Source organism: Musa acuminata, chromosome BXJ3-10, assembly GCF_036884655.1.
Source record: "Musa acuminata AAA Group cultivar baxijiao chromosome BXJ3-10, Cavendish_Baxijiao_AAA, whole genome shotgun sequence".
NCBI lineage: Eukaryota > Viridiplantae > Streptophyta > Magnoliopsida > Zingiberales > Musaceae > Musa > Musa acuminata.
In genome coordinates, this window is record NC_088358.1 from 29,458,608 (window position 1) to 29,478,131 (window position 19,524).

Genomic DNA, 19,524 nt, shown 5'->3' on the forward strand with positions numbered 1-19,524 from the left:
CGCGGAGGACACCCATCTCACATGCTCGCTGTCCACCCAGCCCTCTCCGGTCGTCCATCGAGGATCCGGTGGCGAGGAGGAGAGGCTGCATGGGTGAGGGAGAGGGAGGGCTTGCGTGGAAGCCATGCCGTTGTAATTACTCATGCAGGGAGGCGCAGTTGGAAAGATATGAAGCAGTGGGAGAGGAGGAGTAGAGTAGGGTTTGTAGGGAGGGGAGAGAGAGAGATGAGAGAGAGAGAGAGAGAGAGGAGCGAAGGCCACGTCCCTCTCAACGCTGCTCTCGCCCTAAACAAATACAAAGACTACTGTTACTGATCCCCCCATCCAGCCGAAGGAACTCGTCTTCTACCAGTCACGGATACCAAGACTCTTTTGCCCCTTGCGTAGACGGATAAAAAAAAAAAGAAAAAGGAGAGAGAAGAGGAGATGCAAAGAGAAGGGCTGGAGAGAGAAAGAGACGGCTGGGCAGTGAGAAACTCACACACACAGGACTCTTAATCTCTCCCTCTATCTCTACCCTCACTTTAAAACACAGAGCCAGCCTTGTTTGGAGTGCAGTAGCAAACTGCAGTTTTTGCCCCTCAAAGAACCACCGCAACCTTTCTTCCATTAACTTCCCTTTCATTTTTGGGTCCCTTCAACTGGATGTTCGGTGTTCTACTGCCTTCTCCTTGAGTGCAATACCATGTAGGGTTCCCGTATGTTTCTTCTTTCTAGATATCTTGTTCGAACAAGTGGTGACCAGTTCGGTTTGATTTGATTTGATGTGGTTGCAGGAGACCAGAGGGGAACTCACTAGACCTCAACAACTTGCCGGAGGAGCATGCAGGAAAGCAACCGCTGGAGGAGAGCTCGATGACCACCGCAGCTTCGGCTGACACCACTCGTAAGTAGGCCGAAAGAAAATCGAGGGCAGAAAATTTCAGTACTCGCTTAAGAAAATGAATCATTTTGCTAAAGAAAACAACCGAGTAAAAGTAGATAAGAGCAGAGGGAGGAGAGGAAAATTAGAAAGGTTATACTGATGCCTGATGAGTCGTTGTGGTGGTGGTGGTGGTGGTGGTGGTGGTAATAATCCTTGCCATGCGTACTGATGCCAAGGCTTGCAGGGTTTAAGAAGAAGAAGAGCGGAGGAAAGGATGATTCTGCAAAGGTGTATGAGTGCCGGTTTTGTTCCCTCAAGTTCTGCAAATCTCAAGCGCTGGGAGGGCACATGAACCGACACCGCCAAGGCAAGACAATGACCACCACCACCATGGAAGTTAGAAAAGTTGATGTGACATTATAGATCGGTCAATCTGTTGCTTTGCTACTTCTTCCCTCCCCGGCAAGCGGTTCTTATGCTTTTGTTCCCTTTTTGCTAGAGAGGGAGACGGAGACCCTCAACCGTGCTCGTCAGCTGGTATTCAACAACGAAGGCATCGGCAGCGCCGGTGCCATCGGGGGGTATGTGAAGAGACCTAAACCCACTTCGATCTCGGCTCCTCCTGTTTCTAGGGTCTTTTCATCTATGTGTTGCTACCCCATTGGTTGGCCATTCAATTTCTTCTTTCGTTGATGATAACAAACAGTTTCAGAGATCTAAACCTTGGAGGTTCGCAATTCCCTCATGGAGGCGGCGGCGGCGGCATCGGAGACCCTTGTCTGCAGTTCCGCCCGGTGTATCCACGGATACCAACACAGCCACCAATCTCACCGCAGACGCAGCAATTCATATACCCCTCTTCCTCCTCGCACTCGCTCCCCCACCATTCGCAGGCCTACCAACCTCCCGTCGGAGATTACTACGTCGGCCATGTCGTCCCGGGAAGCTCCCACTGTCAACTACATCACCCCGGCTACGGTTCTGATTCCAGCTTCGCTTGCTTCGGAGCTCCTCCTGCTCACAGCTTTCTGAGGGAAGGAGGAGATGGTGCACCTGGAGGTCATGGGCATGTCCAACACATGGATTCCTCTTCTGTCCGGGATAACTTTCACGGATAGGTGGATGGCGAGCACCACGAATGGGCCCAAGTTGTTATCTCGTAGCAAAGATGGAAGAAGCAGGCATGCGGGAATGATCGCCCAAGTCAAGTCGGGTGGGTCATAAGTTTTGTGGTGGGTTATGCGCTTGTTACCGGTCTTTTTCTTCTGGCTTTTATACTGAAGACTTCAACAATATGCACCCTCTCTCTCTCTCTCTCTCTCTCTCTCTCTCCAATTTGGGCACTTTACGATGTGATGCAGTCGTTAGGCGAAGGGTTGTTGGGGACAATAGGAGAAAAGGCCTAGAGAATGAAGGCGGCAAGGGTTTCAACAGAGGTGTTGAATTTTTTTAGGGTTTCGGGCATGAGTTGTCAAAGCTAATGCTCTTAGAGTTCTGGGTGCTACCAAACACTTTGATCAGTGACTTTATGCTGGGAACAGTGATTGCCATTTAGGTGTTATGGGCAAAGCCACCTACCTAAACTTGTAGCCTCGCCAGTCTAGGGTTCGCTTCCATCCCAACCCCCCGTGCCATGCCATCATTATACTAAACCTCAAACGAGATATGGGTAGCAAGAACAAAAAAAAAAAAAAAAAGTAAAAAAAACATCCTTACAGTGCATGTATGGTCTGGTCCTCCGTCTTCTCGTTATGCTTCCCCTTCTGCGGTCCATGATTGGTAGGCATCTGACCACCGGAATTCAGGTTACATGGTGTAGTGAATCCGGGAATCATGTCATGATTGGATTGTTATTATTGTTCGACCATGTATGCTTCGAGGAGTGGTCAGATACGTTCGGGCTGGATAGGCGGCGAAGAGAAGAGTGTTAAGGTAGCAGTAGAGAAGGGGCAATGATACGGTAGAGCAAACGAGAGAGAGAGAGAGAGAGAGAGAGAAGGGGCACTGATACGGTAGAGCAAAAGAGAGAGAGAGAGAGAGAGAGAGAGAGACAACAACAGAGGAGGTTTAAACGAGGAGAAAAAGGAAGAATCGGCTTACATGCACAGGTATGAATTCAAGATATACATATCACTATTCGTAGTGCTTTTTTTTTTTTTTCTATTTCCTTCTTTCCAAGTAGCCTCTGGTTTTTTGTAGAACCACTCTATTCTTCGACAATACTCTCATTTCTATGTATATAGTTTTCCATCATGCATAACAACAACGATCTACGCTTTCATCAAGCAGAATCATCAACTGAAAGCATACAACAAAACAACCTTCACATCAAGATCTAATTAACAATATTATCACGATGAACTATGGGTATCTTAACAAAATATTAGCTAGCTGAGGACAATTCAATAATCATGAGTGTAGGTATATTAAAATGTACACTTCCTAATCTAAAAAAAAGAGAGTTTATTATCATGTATTTCTTGCCTCATTATTAAGGGTACCTTATCTTAATTGGCAGAATTTTTAAGGAAATAAACATGCGCTTTAAAGCCGGGCAAATTTGTAATCCATTGATTACTAATTCAGCATTTAGTAGGAGATATCCAGTATCATATAATCCACATCATAAATTACTTGATGAGATGGGCTAGAGGCCAGAAAACATTTCTCTAAAAGTTGATTCACCTAAGACCACTCCATTAACACTCCTATTTTTATAAATAAAAAAAAGCAACTTAAATATTATGATCAAAGATCAGATTTAACAGCCCAAGCATCTTCTGGGATCTAGAAAGCAAAGGTGACTACGTTTATAACAAGTTTTCAAGTTGACACATTATGAGAAACTAGACTACAGCAGTAACTAACACAAACTTCATAAATAGAATCAAGAAAAACTGATGATAAATTATAAAATGACAGTCTTCTTAATGTACGTAACAGCCCCCAAGTTTAATCCTTACATGGTGTTGCTATGCTAAAGCTTTAGATCAGATACGATTATCTCTGAATATTTTTTGTCATGACACTAGTAAACAGACTGTAGGTGAATCGTGCACAAACAATTTCAAGTAGACAAACATGTACTCACTTTTTAATCAAAGTACTCGATGGGTCAAGGGATATCAGGAATTTCGAATGTCATCTCATCTGATTTATCTTCAAACATAGTATTTCATAGAAACATAACTTCCTGTTTGCGCTGATTTAGCATCGTATAAAATCTGTTCATATTAATCAACAACAGCATTGGCCCCATCACGTAGAATAGGGAGCAGAAAGACAAAAACAAAAAAAACCTCAAGTTGGTAGCCTAAAGAACTATGAATTAGATAAATCAACATATAAATGGGCGTTGAGTTGTGTTTAGTACACTTTCAGACATAACATACATACATGCAGGGCAGAGTAAGCACGTGCTGACTGCTCTTTGCTACTATTCAGATAACAAGAAAGAGAAAGAGCTGTAATCAATTTCCACAAAATGATGAGAGCATTACTGGTAGATGATTCTAAATTATCACTAATACTCAAGTGTATTAGATAAGTATCACTAATACACAAAATGATTCTAAATTTATAGATAATTCTAAATTATCACTAATACACAAAATGATGAAAGCATTACCAGTGTATCATACCTTCAATTTATAGATAAGTATCAACTATATCCCTGCAACTGTATCGAATCTTGGCATATATCCACAAACTCCTGAAACCCCAAGTTAGATGGTAACATGGCAAAATGTTTTGTCACAGCTATGAAAACTGTAAAAGGAACATCTGAGAGCAGATGCACATTCATAACACAATCTACATGTAAGTCGCAACCAATAGTAAGAGGGCCAATGTTCAAATGCCTCCAAAGCTATGACCCACAAACACACACAGACACATCCTAGAACTCTGGAGAACCTATATTTTCATGAAACAAACTAGTGGCATCGCAGTTGCAGTCCGTGTACTGGTTCTACCAGCATACTGCACCACGGGACCAAGAATTGCCATGAGTAGTGCTAGCAGTAAGGTTATACTTGTTATATATATATATATATATACATATATATATATATACATATATATATATATATACATATATATATATATATACATATATATATATATACATATATATATATATACATATATATATATATAATCATTAAATATATGTATCAATCTACAATGGAAGGAAGATTGCGGAAAGAGAGGAAGTTGAAGTCAATTTATAATAATTAATACTCTTCCAAAAACAAAAGAACTATTTGGTGATAAAGTAAAGTTAATGGATAAATAAATCAACAAGATGCACTTGCACCTTCTGCAAAATTGAAATTGACAGACATAGGTGAAAGGGTCAGATCGTGTGTAAATCTATGAAAGTCCTCAGACTTAGCTAGTAGGTGGCATGCAACTGACCTTGGACCATGCAGCGGGATTAGGCTCCAGCATTTTCTGCTATTTGCCTTTTGTGTAATATGAAGTTAAAGATCATTCTCAAGTGACATATATATAGGAAAGAAACAGATCAAGGAACCAAATTTGACGCTCTGATGTTTCCATTATGCTAATTGCAAAGTAGAGTTCAGGCATCTTAAAACATTTAGCAGTAGGAACAATCTATTTGCAAAATAATCAAACATGACAAACCCCCTGCTCCAATAACCGTAAACCTTATTGAAGCTGCAATAAATATGTGGGCAGACAGAGCAGCTTTGACACGAGCCTCCTAATATTGTCAAGAACTTCAACGGAAGCCGTTGTCAATTCTAATGGGAGAGCTCAAGAAACGAGGGATCAAAAAATTATCCACTCTCGTATGAATTCGCAATAGCCGACATCATTTCCCAAGAATTACGAAGCAAATGGTAAAATCATCTGCCAATTAGAAGACTCAGGTTGGCGTCTTCCTATGGCATAGCAGCAAGTAACAATTGAAAGGTCAAATCCAAGACAAGGCGCATATAACGCCTACCTGGAACAAGCAGTGCTCGTTTCCGAGCAAACCTCGGCGGCGAAGGCGTCTCCGAACCCTCGTCGGTCGGTGACCTTCCCAAGAATCGCCTCGACGTCCATCGCCCGTCCACACCCTCCCATACCGAAGCGGCCGCGCCGCTCATCGCCGCAGCAAGAACTCCACCAATCGACTCACTCTGCCTCTTCGAACCCTAGTGGAACCTGTCTGATCGAGGAGCGAGGGCGCGATGGCAAAAGAAGGAATATATAGGTAAAGGTAACGGGCGTCGTAACCGCTAGGTGAGGATCCGATCCAGTTGGACATCTAATCGAAACCATACTATTCCGACAGAAGTAGCTGTTAATTGATGTGGACCCCACTTCATCACACTGACCCCACCACTGCTTGGACAGTGAGTGGGTCGAGGATACCTGCATCCTTAAAATAAATGGAGAGGATCCAAACTGATGCGGATCCTCTGGAACCGGACCTCTCAATCTTCCACAACTTTCGCATCACGACCGTCCATCAGTCATGGAACAGATGGCTACCGTCCATCAACATCTGTGATCTTGAACTTACAACCACATACATCGACATATACACATACAAGAGGTGGATCCTTTCGTCAGGCAGGCTGAAGCAAAGCAGACCCGACGACATTAAGATTGGGATCAGTTAAGAGGGAAAAAGGTAGCGGGGAGGACTCTCTTTGAACTTTTCCATTCCAATACTCCTACTTTGGTCATCTTCTCCTCACACCACTGCAGCTGTTCTTGGCTGATCTCACTCATCCTCAGCGTTCTGGACACAATCTTCATGTCTATTAATCCCATCAGTATGTCCATCTCCTCTTCCTCCCCCTGTACCCACTTCTTGTTCCAACATCTCCTTCGCCTCAACAGGCCTTTGAGCCCCATCTTCATCTGAAAGTATCATGTCAGAATGAGAGAGAGAGAGAGAGAGAGAGAGAGAGAGAGAGAGAGAGAGAGAGAGAGAGAGAGAGAGAGAGAGAGAGAGAGTAGAAAGGGGAGACTCACTTTCTGATTGGTTCTTTTCAGTGAACGAAGAACTTCTGGATCTACAGAGCTTGAGGTTGTCTTGACGAATGATTTGAGGATTTGGCGAGGGTTCTTCTTGTCTGCCTTGAGGAAGTTCATGAAGGTTCGGATCGCATCTTCTAAAATGGACGAGAATTCGGTAGGTGAAATTATGTTTTCTCCATCTTCATCGGCTTCTGAATCCTCCAAGACCATTGATTCAGCGAAACAGATTCTTGGACTAGAGTTTGGAAAGGTAGAAGGAGAATCCATTAGGAAGTACCTTGGAACTCGGGAACTTGGAGCAATTTGGGGGAAGAAATCCTCGTCCGAGCAAAGACTTGAGGCCGCCGACCGCGCTGGTATGGCTCGTTCTCGATGAACCGCTGCAAGAGGACCTGAAACTGTTGGAACCGCTGAGCTATTCGTGCGGTGCAGTAGAAGCGCTCACCGTCGCCGTTGGCTTTCCTCTGCTGGAAGCAGACGTAATTCCAGTTGAGTGCTTCCCATGCGAGGCTAATTTGAGCCACGTAAGCAATCTCCAGTTCTTGATATGGATCTCTGTTGCCTCCCTTCTTCTTCTGTATCGTAAATTTGCGGGCAATCCTTTCCGAGATTGATCTTGGTTGGAACCTTATGGACCTAAATGATTCTGAGAACGGACGTATGAGCTCTGAGGCAATCCATGAACGAAGGAGCTAAGATGTATGTTTAGGAAGCACGTGAGGACGTTACCTGTTTCTGCGAGCTTCTGTGAGCTGATTCTGTCCAAGAACGTCATCTCCTCATCGTACTTTTGGAACAACTCAAGTGTTTCCCAGTTGGAAGAGCTCCTGCGTGATGAAGAGGAGAGGAGGCATTCTGTCTCGGAAGCCCTGTTGATTGCAGAGCTTCTCCATTTCGTAAAGCCATTGGATGTCGATTCACCTGCGAGAGAACCATCAAATGTTCCCTCGTCTTCTTCCAGCCGAAACTTGTTGCAGTCGGAATGTGTTTGGCCGATGACGAAGAGAGTCTCATTCTTTGATAACACCTCAGCCTCCTCCTCTGCGTCCTCCAATACATTACCGTGGCATGCGTCGCCGCCGATGTCTTCATCTGTTAACAGCATAAGCAATATCGTGTCACGATACAAGCTATTACCGAAGGCTTTATGGGGAGAATCGAACCCCAAACGCACCTTCTACAAGCTCGCACACGATCGGAGATGGAGAATCTGATGATCTTATGACGTCGGTCACTGGAGCATCGCCGTACTGATCGATTCCGAGCTTCTCATTATTAAAAGGTGGGGAACCGTATGGGAATTCTGCGACAAAGCTTTCGTCAACCTCCAAAAGATGTTGCTGATTGAAATCCTTTGCTTCATGGACAAGTAGAGTATCATTGACGACGCTTTCATGGTAGAATAACGGTAGGCCTTCTCTGCCAAAGATACCGGCAGCTAGCTCTCCATCCTCGGAGCAGATCTCGTGGGTTACGTGCTTGATCTCGTCTTCGGTGATGAGAAGGGAGTCTCTGCAACAGAAGGTTGATCCGATGAAAGAGTGCATGAAAGAGAGGAGGAGACTTGACAGATATGTACCTTTGTTCTTCATACGTGGTTGCTCTGTCAAGGAGAAACGTGAACAGCTTGGTGAGGAGGAAGGAGACGAGGTGGAGGACGATGAGGAAGGTGGAAACTTGGAGGAGAAACATCACAGCCTCGTCTTTGGTGCCTTGCACTCCATGGAAGACGCTCGAGGCCAAATGCACCGTGCACTCCATGGAAGACTCGAGAGGGCAAATGCACTGCAGCAAGGCTGAGGAGCAACTTGCAGTGAGCACAATGGTGAAGTGCTTTATCTAATGATGTGGACACTCTCTTAAGCTGAGGTGAGGTTAATATAACTCTTAAAAGTAGATTAACAGTGCTTAATTACGGGTACAAATAAGATTTGGAACCCGTAAGAGGTTAAACTCCTGCACGGATGGAATGACTTGACTCGAAAGCAAGCAATATGCCCGCCCATCCCGTCTTTGTTGTCTGAGAGAAAGCTCTCATGAAAGCTACCTAAACTTCACACCCGTATCGATTTACTGTTCGATTACAATCAATTCCATGAAGATTTTCTCTTTATTAAAAACCTTACGTTCGGTATAAGTAAGATCAGATGAATATTTGAACTTTCTACTGCAAGAAAAGCTGAATGAAGCCAAATTAATAATGTTGCAGGTCTTCCGAATGTTTCTGAAAAGATCAAATCCACTATAGCAAACTCTTCTCGGTGAAGCTGAATGATGGAGAACAAAGCGCATCGAGGGAAAGGAGATCTAGAAACGAGTGGCTGCTGGGAGGAAACAGCTCACCTCCATCTTTCTTAATGCAGGTCTGGTAGTGAAACAGAGAGTGACATTTCGAGAAGCCATCGCCTTCACCAAACAAAAAAAGTACTCGTTAGGAGCGACTCCTCCTCGGTCTGCATGCGTGAGGAGAATCCAACACACGAATGCCAAAATCTTTACCGAGCCACTCTGTTTCAATCACATTAAAGTGTCAGAGAAGGTAGCTTCACAAAGGCAGAAGAGGCCGAGAGAGGGGTCACCGTTCTCTGTTAACTACTGTAGCCTCTGTTTTTGTAGCATACGACCGCTGTGCTCACACTGTGTTGAGTTGCTGTCCTGCTTCATTTGCTATGGAAGTCTATGCATGTTGCTCTCGATGATTGATGCTTGATCGTGATACTTGTGTGGACAGTAAGATGACCCAGTCCAAGGACATGAATGCCTTAAGCTTCAATTGGGTTTACCTATTGAACCATTATGGCCGTTAAAGTAAGACAAAATTGTATCTCTGTTCATTGCTGTCTTCAGTTCTTTTCTTTCTCCGTAAGAGCAATGCAGAGTGTGTTCTTTTCCTTTTTTCTTGAATTAAAACGCGCATCTGTATTCTTAAAAAGAGGAACTAAACATGAACAAGTATGAACGAATTAAGGTAGAGTAATCCTCACGTGCAAGAGACACTGGATATATGTTCTATATTTATTAGATCCTGTTGAAATCCAAGGGGTGTGGCCCTCAGTGGGTAGAAACGGTTGGGGTTGGTTGGAAAACTGACAACAGGATCCGAAAGAAGTGTGTTAGATACTCTAAAAGACACACTCAAATGACCTCATTAACCTCCAACTGTACCTAAAATGACCATGTCAAGAAAACCACTTGGCGGCCCTTCTCCCACCTCACCATGGCAGCACTGCAATAAACACCTCCATTCTCGATGAAGGGATTGTGGATGGATTATTTACACCCCATCTCTTCCTTCGAAAAAATAAGCTTCTCAGGAACACCATCTTTTTCAGTGAGTTGGATGGGATTCAAAATAGACGTAGAAGAAGCTTCCACTACTAGCAGGAATCTCAAAGTTTCACTCCTCCTTCACCCATTATTAATACCTGTCCTTCATGTTCCTCACTGCAACTGCTCCTTCTGCTCGATTTAGCCAACGCTGAGAGGATGAGTGCTTCCTAGATCTAGAGAGGCTGTCTGTATGTGCGTCTCTTCCGGTCCACTTTGGTTATCATACCATTAATGGAGGAGACCCTTCCTCCAGGGTTTAGATTCCACCCCACCGATGAAGAGCTCATCACCTACTATCTGACCCGGAAGGTGACGGAGTTCAGCTTCGCCACCAGAGCCATCGCTGTTGTCGACATCAACAAGTGCGAGCCTTGGGACCTACCGGGTATTCATGCTCCTTCACCTGTTTCTTCTTTTGGTTGATTCTGGGTTGTGCAGTTTGGTCGTGGAATGGTGCAATGTCTTTCTTTTGATCACTGGTGTGGGTGTGGATATGTGTATATTTGCAGGGAAGGCCAGCATGGGGGAGAAAGAGTGGTACTTCTTCAGCATGAAAGATCGCAAGTACCCGACGGGGCTGCGGACCAACCGAGCCACCGACGCCGGTTACTGGAAGACGACGGGGAAAGACAAGGAGATCTTCCACTGTGGGGTCGTGGTGGGCATGAAGAAGACGTTGGTGTTCTACAAGGGAAGGGCTCCCAGGGGCGAGAAGACGAGTTGGGTGATGCATGAGTACAGGCTGCAAACCAGGTTCCCCTACGAACCCACCAAGGTCACCACCACAACCCCTTGCTATTATCTATGCCGGCAGATCCACTCGATGAGTTGCACGGCTGAAGGAGTTGGTTCTCTTTCTTTCTTTCTGCAGGAGGAATGGGTTGTGTGCAGGGTCTTCAGGAAGAGCCCCACCGGAAAGAAGCCGCAACCAGACTCCCCCGCCATGCCTGCATCGCTCGAGTCACCGGGGGAACTCGACGTATCGGTGCTAAACAAACTGGTTGGTTCATCGGGGTTTGACAGGTTGCAAACAGATTACAGCCTCTGCAACAGCAACAGCAGCGGCAGGCTCGACATGAATTGGTTCTTGGCTAGAGCAGCAGCGGCTGGCCAGGCTTCGCTGCCATGGGCGTCAGGCTTGCTGGCTTCAGGATTGGCACCATCTCCGGCAATTCCCAAGGGATTGTCTTTTAATGGTCAACAGCAACCAGAAGGCGTCGTCGACGTGGCCGGTCTAACCTCCTTTGTGGCACAAGGAGATGCTCTGTTTGGGAATGACTTGAAATCGAGCTTCGCTACTGCCTCTTCATCTATAGGTGTGGAGTGTGCACAACAGCATCAAGAACCACCACCACCACCACAACAACAGCAAACACAGTCATTCAACCAGGAATCGATTTGGAGCAGCTACTGAAAATAATTCAATCTCAACCTTGCATAATGTTGGTGGAACTATAGAGCTTCTACCAGACTTCAAAAAAAGTTTCTTTCTTTGGTGGAGCAAATGCTGTACAACTTCAGATTTCATGTGCATCTTTAATCAAAGTAACCTCTGTCGACTATAATTACACATTAATCATTGTGAAAGGCACCAACTATCCTTTGTGTTAATCACTGGATCCAACGGCAGCAATCCAAGAGCAATGCACGATAACTGTCTCGACAAATTGGTCCTTTACCACGCGGAGTCAGGCATGTAATATGTGTGCTTTGCTACAGCAAAATCCCGGTTCAGGTAGAAACATTCCTTGCATACAAAGGTAAACTCAGTCCACACGCAGCAAAACCCGAAATAAAGCTGGTAAAGGATGCAATTGTTGTGCATCTTTTAACTCACTGATTACGTTCTAGTTTTCTGATCTTTGGGTTGAAAGCTGGAACGAGAATGTGAAACGGCGGCAGTATCGTATGCATGTGGGTTACTGTATATTAACGTCACTTCAAATTAAGAAAAATGGCAATTTCAATTGATTGATAAGAATGCCAGAGCTTAAAGATCACCAATAAACCAGAGATTCATCAGCAAGCTGATACAGAATTCGACGGATCAAGGAAAAAATAAGAAAAGCAAAGAATAAACTATAATGCTGAAGTTTGCAAAGAACAAAGCATAATATGATGCACTCGAAACTGGAGTTGATTATACCTGTCGCATGAACTCTAAATACTGAAATGTACAGGCTTCACAGCTTACAAAGGCACCATCCGTGAATAGCTGGGAACCGTATATCAATTAGTTCAACAATTCTGAAATAGACAGCAAATGATCCTGTAAACAGACCATTGTACAATAACAGCTATAAATTAGCAACTCGTGTATTTTAATTCATTTAACTCATGTATTTTAATCATTAAACAAAGCATAATTGTACCGACAAACCCAGCAACAATGTCCGCATAGTATTTAACCATCAAGGAACACTTAAACCACCGATTCCAAGTAGGACTAAGGATAGAGTGCTTGAGACAGCGGTGAATCTATAGCAAATCACACAGTCAAATCCTGTCATTTGAATCTTATTGCAATCATATATAAGAATCCTGACACTGAAGTTATTTGTCATGGATTGACAATTTCATTGATGTTTGAATGACCTGATTATAATGAAAAAGGAAATATTCACACAGTCAATAAATAGGTAACAAATGCTCGTTGACTACATTAAGGAAATATTGCCATTTTATGTTATTCTATGTTTTTTCATCAAGAAAGAATTTGAAAAAGACACAATGTCTTCACTGTACCTGATGAATATCATGGATATTGCCACCATCAGCATCAATTACTGAAGTCATCGTGCTATTAGGAATCCTAACATCCACAGGACCATTTAAACTAGCGTACCTGAAAAAATGAGACAAATTCATGACTTTCTGACATGTGTGAAGCAAGATAGATGTTACCTAAGACGAGTCCAAACAATCAAAAAACGTCTATAGTTATTATATCCAGAAGCAGCTGGCGGTGGAGGACAGTATTGAGCTTCATGTTTTTGCACATGACTGTCAACTAAAAAGAATTTCACTGAGGACAGAACATCATTATCTCCACATGTGTGTGTGTGATAATATATATTTCGTCATTTTGGGTCCCGAACCTCTCTGGGAGGTTTGTTAGTATGATATATACCGAACTATACTGGTGTATAGACACATGGCACACTAAGGTGTACCGATGGGGATTCATGTGAGCCACGTTTCGGTAGCGAGTCGGACTAGTACGTACCACCCATACCATATCTACATGGGCAGTACAGTAAACCTGATATATATATATACAAACACACACACACACACACATATATATATATATATATATATATATATACACACACACAACAGGGAGTATGACCAAAGTCATAAGTCAGATAAATATGCAAGTACAATAAACAGAAACAAGGGTATCCAACGTCTTTTAATGAATATTTGTAAGTTCTTATTACTTCCAGCACATAAGCCTCCCACCACCCGGCAACTCACGGTAGTTAAAAAAAGGTTGAGACAAATTCTTCTTCTTTGATAACAAGAAGGCACCATTTAACCAAAATCCCAGGCCCTTAAAGGCCCTTTACTTACAAAGGAGAATCGCCAGTTGCTTCAAGCAGGTGATATACCCATCTCTCGTCCATGCAATAAAGCAATTCATATTTTTAGAGGAAGCTTATCATTCCCATTTCCCAATCAGTTCCTTTTTTTATGATGAAAAAAGAAATCAAATTTGGACACCTCTAACAAATTTATTCAATCAAGACTTGGCTCCATCTCCAGAGTCCATTCATGAACCAAAGTTCTTCGGAGCGCATCTCCTGCACACAAAACCCTAGGAGGGACATCTATGTGTGTGTGTGTGTGAGAGAGAGAGAGAGCGAGAGAGAGATTACCGGTCGCGTGGAGAGCTGCTGCATCTTCTTCTTCGTCGTCTTCTCTTCTCTTTCTACCAATTCGAACGGAGCGGAGACCGTGAGCACCAAAGGAGCCTGATCTTGGTTTTCTTCGGGCGAGGGAGATGCTAAAGCCGTCGTGCCCAAACTGAACGGGCCACAGTTACGGGTTGACGCAACCAGGACCTAAGTACACAGTGAGCCGACATGTGTGGCCCATTTATTGGCCTCGTGGGCCTCAGTCCACTTAACCTTCTTCCGTCCTCTGTAATCTATCTCACACACACGTATATCCCTACAAAGCTAGTAATGTTGTCATACAGCGTTCAGGAAAAACTTGGCTTTTTGTTGTTTAAACCGAAACCTTGTATGTGGATTTCCTCTGTATTTCTCCAGGAACAGTGAAATTGCTGGAAACCTCTGTATCATGTCTGCTGCTGCTGGTTTCCTCGGTGTCCAGTTTGTGGAAGATGCCATAAACAGGAGATCTCGACAGTGCTTCGATCTGCTCAGTAAGTATAATTTAAGGCCTTGTTGTTTTTCAACGTTTGTACTCTGTCAATGTCAACGCTCTCTCTTTCCTTTTTCTTTCAGGAGAAGTTAAACTGATATAAAATGGCAAAAAATGGTAGCCAAAGAATCAAAGAAGTGATCTGCTGTGCTCGGATGACAGTGCGGTGCTGAATGACAATCCATCTTCCCCACTACAGTGCAAACCATCACGACCGTAAGCATCAAACGAGAATTAAGCTCAGAGAGGAAGAGACTTCGTGCACCAGAAAAACTCGGTTCGATAAGGATTGTGGATGTTGAAGGACGAGGTAAGTCGGATCTCACAACCATCTCCTCCCAGCAACCACCGTTTCTCCTGCTCTGTTTCCATCAACCATGAAACAGGAGCAGCTCAACTACCAAGATTCATGTGTGACAAATTATGATGTAATCCAAGTCTTCTTGTGCGCTGTCATGGAATCGACGATCCGGTAAACAACGAGGAGTTTGAACCGTGACCGGGTTCAGCAGCAGTGCGTAGCTCCAAGGGAAGAAGAGGATACAAACAGGGCCATCGCTCGTTTCACGTTCATGGAGATAAGATGGGCCATCCCCGTCGCCACGCGGGACGCCGAGAGGGACGCCAGAAGATTACGATGTCATCCATTTCCTCACGCCGTGTGTGGTGCGCGAGGTGTGCATGTCACCCCTCGAGAACCGACGGACGAGATCGGAGACACTCGCCACCTCAAACGGATCTCACCCACGGATCAAGAGTATCCATGGAGGTGAGGTTTGGGGTTATATATAGGTGTGCTGGTGGAGACGTGAGCCTCAGGGCAAGGAGCCTTCTTCCCGTTATAGAGTAGTAGAGTATATACGCGGCAGGTCAACGAGCAACAGCAAGAGGAATGGCTTCCTCCATGATGGTGTCCTCCGCCGCCACCGTGTCCCGGGCTTCCCCGGCTCAATCCAGCATGGTGGCGCCCTTCACCGGTCTCAAGTCCACCTCGGCCTTCCCGGTCACCAGGAAGGCCAACGCCGACCTCTCCCACCTCCCCAGCAACGGTGGCAGAGTCCAGTGCATGAAGGTAGGTAGCGGAGGAGGAAGAAACCAGCAGGCTTGTTATGTCCCACCGTAGTAGTTATCACAACCATCGAGTATGGGTTGCAGGTGTGGCCGATCGAGGGCAAGAAGAAGTTCGAGACCCTCTCCTACCTTCCTACACTGGTGGACGAGCCGTTGGTGAAGCAGATCGAGTACCTTCTCCGTTCCAAATGGATTCCCTGCTTAGAATTCAGCCATGTAAGAACTGTCAAACTTAACCTGCCTAAGTAGGTCGTCGAGCATGCATGGGTGAGGGGGACTGATGGATGAACGCCGGTGGCCATAACAGGAGGGGTTCGTGGGGCGTGAGAACCACCGGTCGCCGGGGTACTACGACGGGCGGTACTGGACGATGTGGAAGCTGCCCATGTTCGGGTGCACCGACGCGGTGCAGGTGGTGAAGGAGGTGGAGGAGTGCAAGAAGGAGTACCCCAAGGCCTTCATCCGCATCATCGGCTTCGACAACAACCGCCAAGTGCAGTGTATCAGTTTCATCGCCTTCAAGCCCCCCGGCTACTAACTACTCTGTTCCTTCGAATTCCTTCTTTTTGCTTATCCTTCTCTTTGCATCATCTGCTGTGTCCCAGCAGACTCTCATGTACTACGGTCGTCGTTGTTTTGTTTGGTGAACAACTCCTTATCGTCTTAAACTATATTATCGGCGGTTTCATCGTATACGATAAACCGATACGAAGGCGTTTACTGTTCTTTTGGCAGCGGAAGAGCACCGGTCTAAAAGTTCCTTTCAACGTCAAATGTCTCTCTCTCTCTCTCTCTCTCAATTCATCACTGGAGATGAAGATGTGTTTGTTTGGTTCCTAGAAGGAGGAATAAGATTCAATGATAGGATAAGCTTAACGTTCAAATCTATAACCTCGTCCGGTACTATCCTAAAGACCTAACCGGGCCGAGATACACATGCCGAAACGGGCCGAGATCGGAGTTTCGGCCGCTCACGACCGGGCTCAGCAAGATCAGGGTGGTCGGTCCAGACTCGCCGTGGACTCGAACCCATCATCGAAGGCTTCTTTGGCACCAAATGCCCAAATCGACTCCCAGGAATCATTAAAAAACCATAGGAATCGGCACCTTCATCAAGCACACAGCTTGTCTCCACCCAACCGGACGGAGGACAACCGGGTCAAAAGCCAGGCTGGGAACTCACCGACTGCTGCTCCGGTATCATTTAATGGTATCTGCCTCCATCAACTCCGAGAAAGAAGAAGACATATACTTAGATCTAATCACCCAATATGAAAAATGTGGCACCCGTCGGTTTCATGGACCCAACGAGGACGAACATTTGCACGCTGCAAACGCAGAGCCGATGAGCCTTCTTGGATCCCACGAACCCTACAAACTATTACGGTCTCCCACATGCTTTAGCTTTCACCACCAAAGTGTATGGTAAGAGCACGCACATGACGGCCATCATCTCTCGATACCTACAGCGGTTGGCAACTCATTTTGATGTCGAGCGGAGGCCGTGTTCATGTGGTGGCCTCGTGACACATGCGTCCACATAGGAGAGAAAGAGAGAGGACGATATCAGCAGACGTGGCTTAGACTCCACGTGTCGAAGATTATTTTCGCTGAAATGTGCACGAAGGATCTTAAATCGACGACGGGCGTGTGAGTCAACGAGCGTCCCTATCCGAATGGCCGAGCCGCGAACGATCGGAGCGAAAGCGTTGACTAATCCTAAACCACGCAGGCAAAGGAGCGTAGTCGACCAGGAATCACGAGAGTCACGAATGCCCCGTCGTGACGTTTGTCACGACTCTCATTGTATTAATCGATTTACTATTATTATTTTATTGCTAATAGTACCCGTCGTTTGTGGTTTTCCGTATTCAACGTACCATCTCTCCACCTTTTTTTTGTTTTTTCTAAATTAGAATTTAATTGTTTATTGATTTATGCTTTCGCCCCTTTTCTTGGTTTTTACTTTTACCTTTTTCTTTTCGATCAGTTGATGATGCTGGTTTTTATTTTTATTATTTGTTTATCTTTCTATAAATGGGCTCCGAGTCTCTCTTTCTTCGTCGTCCCTTTGCACCGCCTTGTCCTCCTCCGATTCTCGCCGTTCCTCTCTCGCTGGTAGAGAGGTGGAGAAGGTAAATCAAGACACAATCTTACCTTCTTCCGCGTCCCCGTCTCGCGTCGTTCTTCGATCTTTAGTGGTTGCAAGCTTCTACTGTATGAGCCCTGTGCCTTCGATCCCCCTTCGTGGTATCTTCCGGAGGCTGATGTGTTTGACGAAGATAGAATTTTTACGAGTGTTCCAAGGATTAAGATCTTATTCTGTGCTTGTTCTTCGATTTTGAGTAGTCGCCGGCTTCGTCTCCATCATTTCTGAGTCTTTCGGTCTCCCACGTGGTATCATGGGCTGCTATTTTATGACGAGCATCGAATTTTTACTGGTCTTGCAAGGAATTTTCCTTCTGTTCGATTTTTCTGTTGATTTATTGTCCGAAAAATGGAATTTTTGTGACGGCCTCTGATGTTTCTTCTCTGAAACTCGCTGCTTTTTGTGGGAATTTTCGTTTGGTTTCGCTGGTTTTTCGTGTTTGTGCGAAGAGATTGAGATTGCGTGGAAAGACGGGCTTATTTTGTGGATTTGTGCGTCTACAGGCGGTTGCAGACGCGAAGCTCCAAGAGATCTGTGGACAAGATGAACCACCGCGCGATGCAACAGCAGAACGCCTTATCTGCCAGCGAAGAGATGAGGGCGCCGCTCGCGGTGGCCGATCGAAAGCCGCCCGTCTTCTGCCCTAAGCCCCGCCGGCTCAGCCCGTTTGCCGCCGTCGCTGAACCGGTCCTACCCTTCCGTTGGCTCTCGAGGTATGGTTCTCCTCTCTTTCTCGTCCCCAACTCTTAACCCTTTACATCGGGAGTCGCTCTCCTTTTTATTTCCTTGCCTGACTCCCGTCTCTCTCCCTGTTCGATTCAGTCATCAAACCGATTTCTCCGATTCGAAGGCCGGGGCGGACCTCCATGGCATATTTCTCGCAAAGGTGAGGTTTTTCTTCGACCTCCGTACCTACTCGTGAGGGTCTTCCTCGGTAGCAGAAGATCCAACCCGAACGGTTTTCGTTTTCAGGGCGGGGAGCAGAATCAAGTGTCGTCGTCACCGCCGTTCTTCTGCGGCTCGCCACCGAGCCGTGCCGCGAACCCGGTCGTCCACGACGCCCGGTTCGGCGACGACCGCCCGCCGGCAGCCTTCGCCCCTGTACCACTAATCCAGTCAGGTCCGCCGCTCTCCCCCAAGCAGGGCTGTGCCCACGCCAAGTTCGGCCTCATGCCGGCGGCCGTGCGCATCGAGGGTTTTGATTGCCTCAACCGCGACCGCCGGAGCTGCAGCAGCATCACTGCCGTGGCCTGAACAGCCCTGCCCGCGCTTCCTGCTTTATTTTTGGAGCGCCGTGTGAGAGGAAGAAGAAGAAGAAGAAGAAGATAACATTAACACCAAGAAATCAAAAACAACAATTAGGTGCTAAGCACGAGCAGAGAAGCACCAAGTGTTTCATCCCGTGGAGGAGCTCTGTTATTTGTGACTGTACATTTTCCATTTGTAATTGAGGTACTTATATGTAGATACAAAATTAAGTGATCGCGAGAGAGATGGGAAGGGAAGCCAATATTTTGGTGTTTTGTTTTTGATCCAAGCATTGGATTTTGAGACTTGGGGAGGAGGGAGGAGAGGAGATTTTTGAGCTCATTGGTGTGGCTTTGATATCTTCTTCCTCTTCCAAGTCTGCAAACACCACCGAGTCATGAAATGTGTAAATACTAATAACGTAATGTATAAATCGTATGATGGTTTGAACCCCAAGTGTTCCTTT

The 19,524-nt window shown here is 45.5% G+C and overlaps 4 protein-coding genes and 2 long non-coding RNA genes across 11 annotated transcripts; 3 read left to right on the forward strand and 3 right to left on the reverse strand.

The window, feature by feature from the left end:
• Positions 1-3,990: 3,990 nt before the first annotated feature.
• On the reverse strand, positions 3,991-6,329 carry LOC135651523 (uncharacterized). The gene is made up of 2 exons (XR_010501859.1): positions 5,841-6,329; positions 3,991-4,577 (listed from the first exon to the last, which is right to left on the reverse strand). It is a non-coding gene; the product is annotated as an uncharacterized LOC135651523 (long non-coding RNA).
• Positions 6,330-6,343: 14 nt separating this feature from the next.
• LOC135651453 (uncharacterized) lies at positions 6,344-8,724 on the reverse strand. Its single transcript, XM_065171524.1, has 6 exons — positions 8,448-8,724; positions 8,043-8,380; positions 7,598-7,960; positions 7,146-7,535; positions 6,863-7,059; positions 6,344-6,748 (listed from the first exon to the last, which is right to left on the reverse strand). The coding sequence occupies exons 1-6, from the start codon at positions 8,627-8,629 to the stop codon at positions 6,497-6,499; spliced, it is 1,722 nt and encodes a 573-aa protein (XP_065027596.1). The 5' UTR covers positions 8,630-8,724; the 3' UTR covers positions 6,344-6,496.
• Positions 8,725-10,203: 1,479 nt separating this feature from the next.
• Positions 10,204-11,725, forward strand: LOC135651019 (NAC domain-containing protein 92-like). The gene is made up of 3 exons (XM_065170786.1): positions 10,204-10,583; positions 10,708-10,973; positions 11,070-11,725. The coding sequence occupies exons 1-3, from the start codon at positions 10,430-10,432 to the stop codon at positions 11,610-11,612; spliced, it is 963 nt and encodes a 320-aa protein (XP_065026858.1). The 5' UTR covers positions 10,204-10,429; the 3' UTR covers positions 11,613-11,725.
• On the reverse strand, positions 11,660-14,242 carry LOC135651020 (uncharacterized). Of its 5 annotated transcripts, none has more exons than XR_010501713.1 (4): positions 14,080-14,242; positions 12,944-13,043; positions 12,571-12,676; positions 11,660-12,445 (listed from the first exon to the last, which is right to left on the reverse strand). It is a non-coding gene; the product is annotated as an uncharacterized LOC135651020 (long non-coding RNA). The 5 variants fall into 5 exon arrangements; XR_010501710.1 differs by having other exon boundaries at positions 11,660-12,467; XR_010501711.1 differs by lacking the exon at positions 12,571-12,676 and having other exon boundaries at positions 11,660-12,467; positions 14,080-14,240.
• A 1,164-nt stretch (positions 14,243-15,406) lies between these two features.
• Positions 15,407-16,332, forward strand: LOC135651003 (ribulose bisphosphate carboxylase small subunit, chloroplastic-like). Its single transcript, XM_065170767.1, has 3 exons — positions 15,407-15,662; positions 15,746-15,877; positions 15,969-16,332. The coding sequence occupies exons 1-3, from the start codon at positions 15,483-15,485 to the stop codon at positions 16,197-16,199; spliced, it is 543 nt and encodes a 180-aa protein (XP_065026839.1). The 5' UTR covers positions 15,407-15,482; the 3' UTR covers positions 16,200-16,332.
• Positions 16,333-17,650: 1,318 nt separating this feature from the next.
• LOC135650526 (uncharacterized) lies at positions 17,651-19,514 on the forward strand. 2 transcript variants are annotated; one of them, XM_065169947.1, is made up of 4 exons: positions 17,651-17,796; positions 18,314-18,523; positions 18,633-18,696; positions 18,783-19,514. In XM_065169947.1, exons 1-4 carry the CDS (start codon positions 17,699-17,701, stop codon positions 19,062-19,064), a joined length of 654 nt encoding a protein of 217 aa, XP_065026019.1. In that variant the 5' UTR covers positions 17,651-17,698; the 3' UTR covers positions 19,065-19,514. The 2 variants fall into 2 exon arrangements, with proteins under 2 accessions (XP_065026019.1, XP_065026020.1); XM_065169948.1 differs by having other exon boundaries at positions 17,782-17,911.
• Positions 19,515-19,524: the final 10 nt, after the last annotated feature.

Coding starts and splice junctions, on each gene's coding strand:
- LOC135651003 (XM_065170767.1), top strand. CDS start 15,483: ATGGCTTCCTCCATGATGGTGTCCTCCGCCGCCACCGTGTCCCGGGCT. Junction 15,663..15,745: donor GCAGAGTCCAGTGCATGAAG/GTAGGTAGCGGA, acceptor TATGGGTTGCAG/GTGTGGCCGATCGAGGGCAA. Junction 15,878..15,968: donor CCTGCTTAGAATTCAGCCAT/GTAAGAACTGTC, acceptor TGGCCATAACAG/GAGGGGTTCGTGGGGCGTGA.
- LOC135651019 (XM_065170786.1), top strand. CDS start 10,430: ATGGAGGAGACCCTTCCTCCAGGGTTTAGATTCCACCCCACCGATGAA. Junction 10,584..10,707: donor CGAGCCTTGGGACCTACCGG/GTATTCATGCTC, acceptor GTATATTTGCAG/GGAAGGCCAGCATGGGGGAG. Junction 10,974..11,069: donor TCCCCTACGAACCCACCAAG/GTCACCACCACA, acceptor TTCTTTCTGCAG/GAGGAATGGGTTGTGTGCAG.
- LOC135651453 (XM_065171524.1), bottom strand. CDS start 8,629: ATGGAGTGCACGGTGCATTTGGCCTCGAGCGTCTTCCATGGAGTGCAA. Junction 7,060..7,145: donor CCAAGTTCCCGAGTTCCAAG/GTACTTCCTAAT, acceptor TGGAGGATTCAG/AAGCCGATGAAGATGGAGAA. Junction 6,749..6,862: donor TGAAAAGAACCAATCAGAAA/GTGAGTCTCCCC, acceptor TGATACTTTCAG/ATGAAGATGGGGCTCAAAGG.
- LOC135650526 (XM_065169947.1), top strand. CDS start 17,699: ATGGGCTCCGAGTCTCTCTTTCTTCGTCGTCCCTTTGCACCGCCTTGT. Junction 18,524..18,632: donor CCCTTCCGTTGGCTCTCGAG/GTATGGTTCTCC, acceptor TGTTCGATTCAG/TCATCAAACCGATTTCTCCG. Junction 18,697..18,782: donor ATGGCATATTTCTCGCAAAG/GTGAGGTTTTTC, acceptor TTTCGTTTTCAG/GGCGGGGAGCAGAATCAAGT.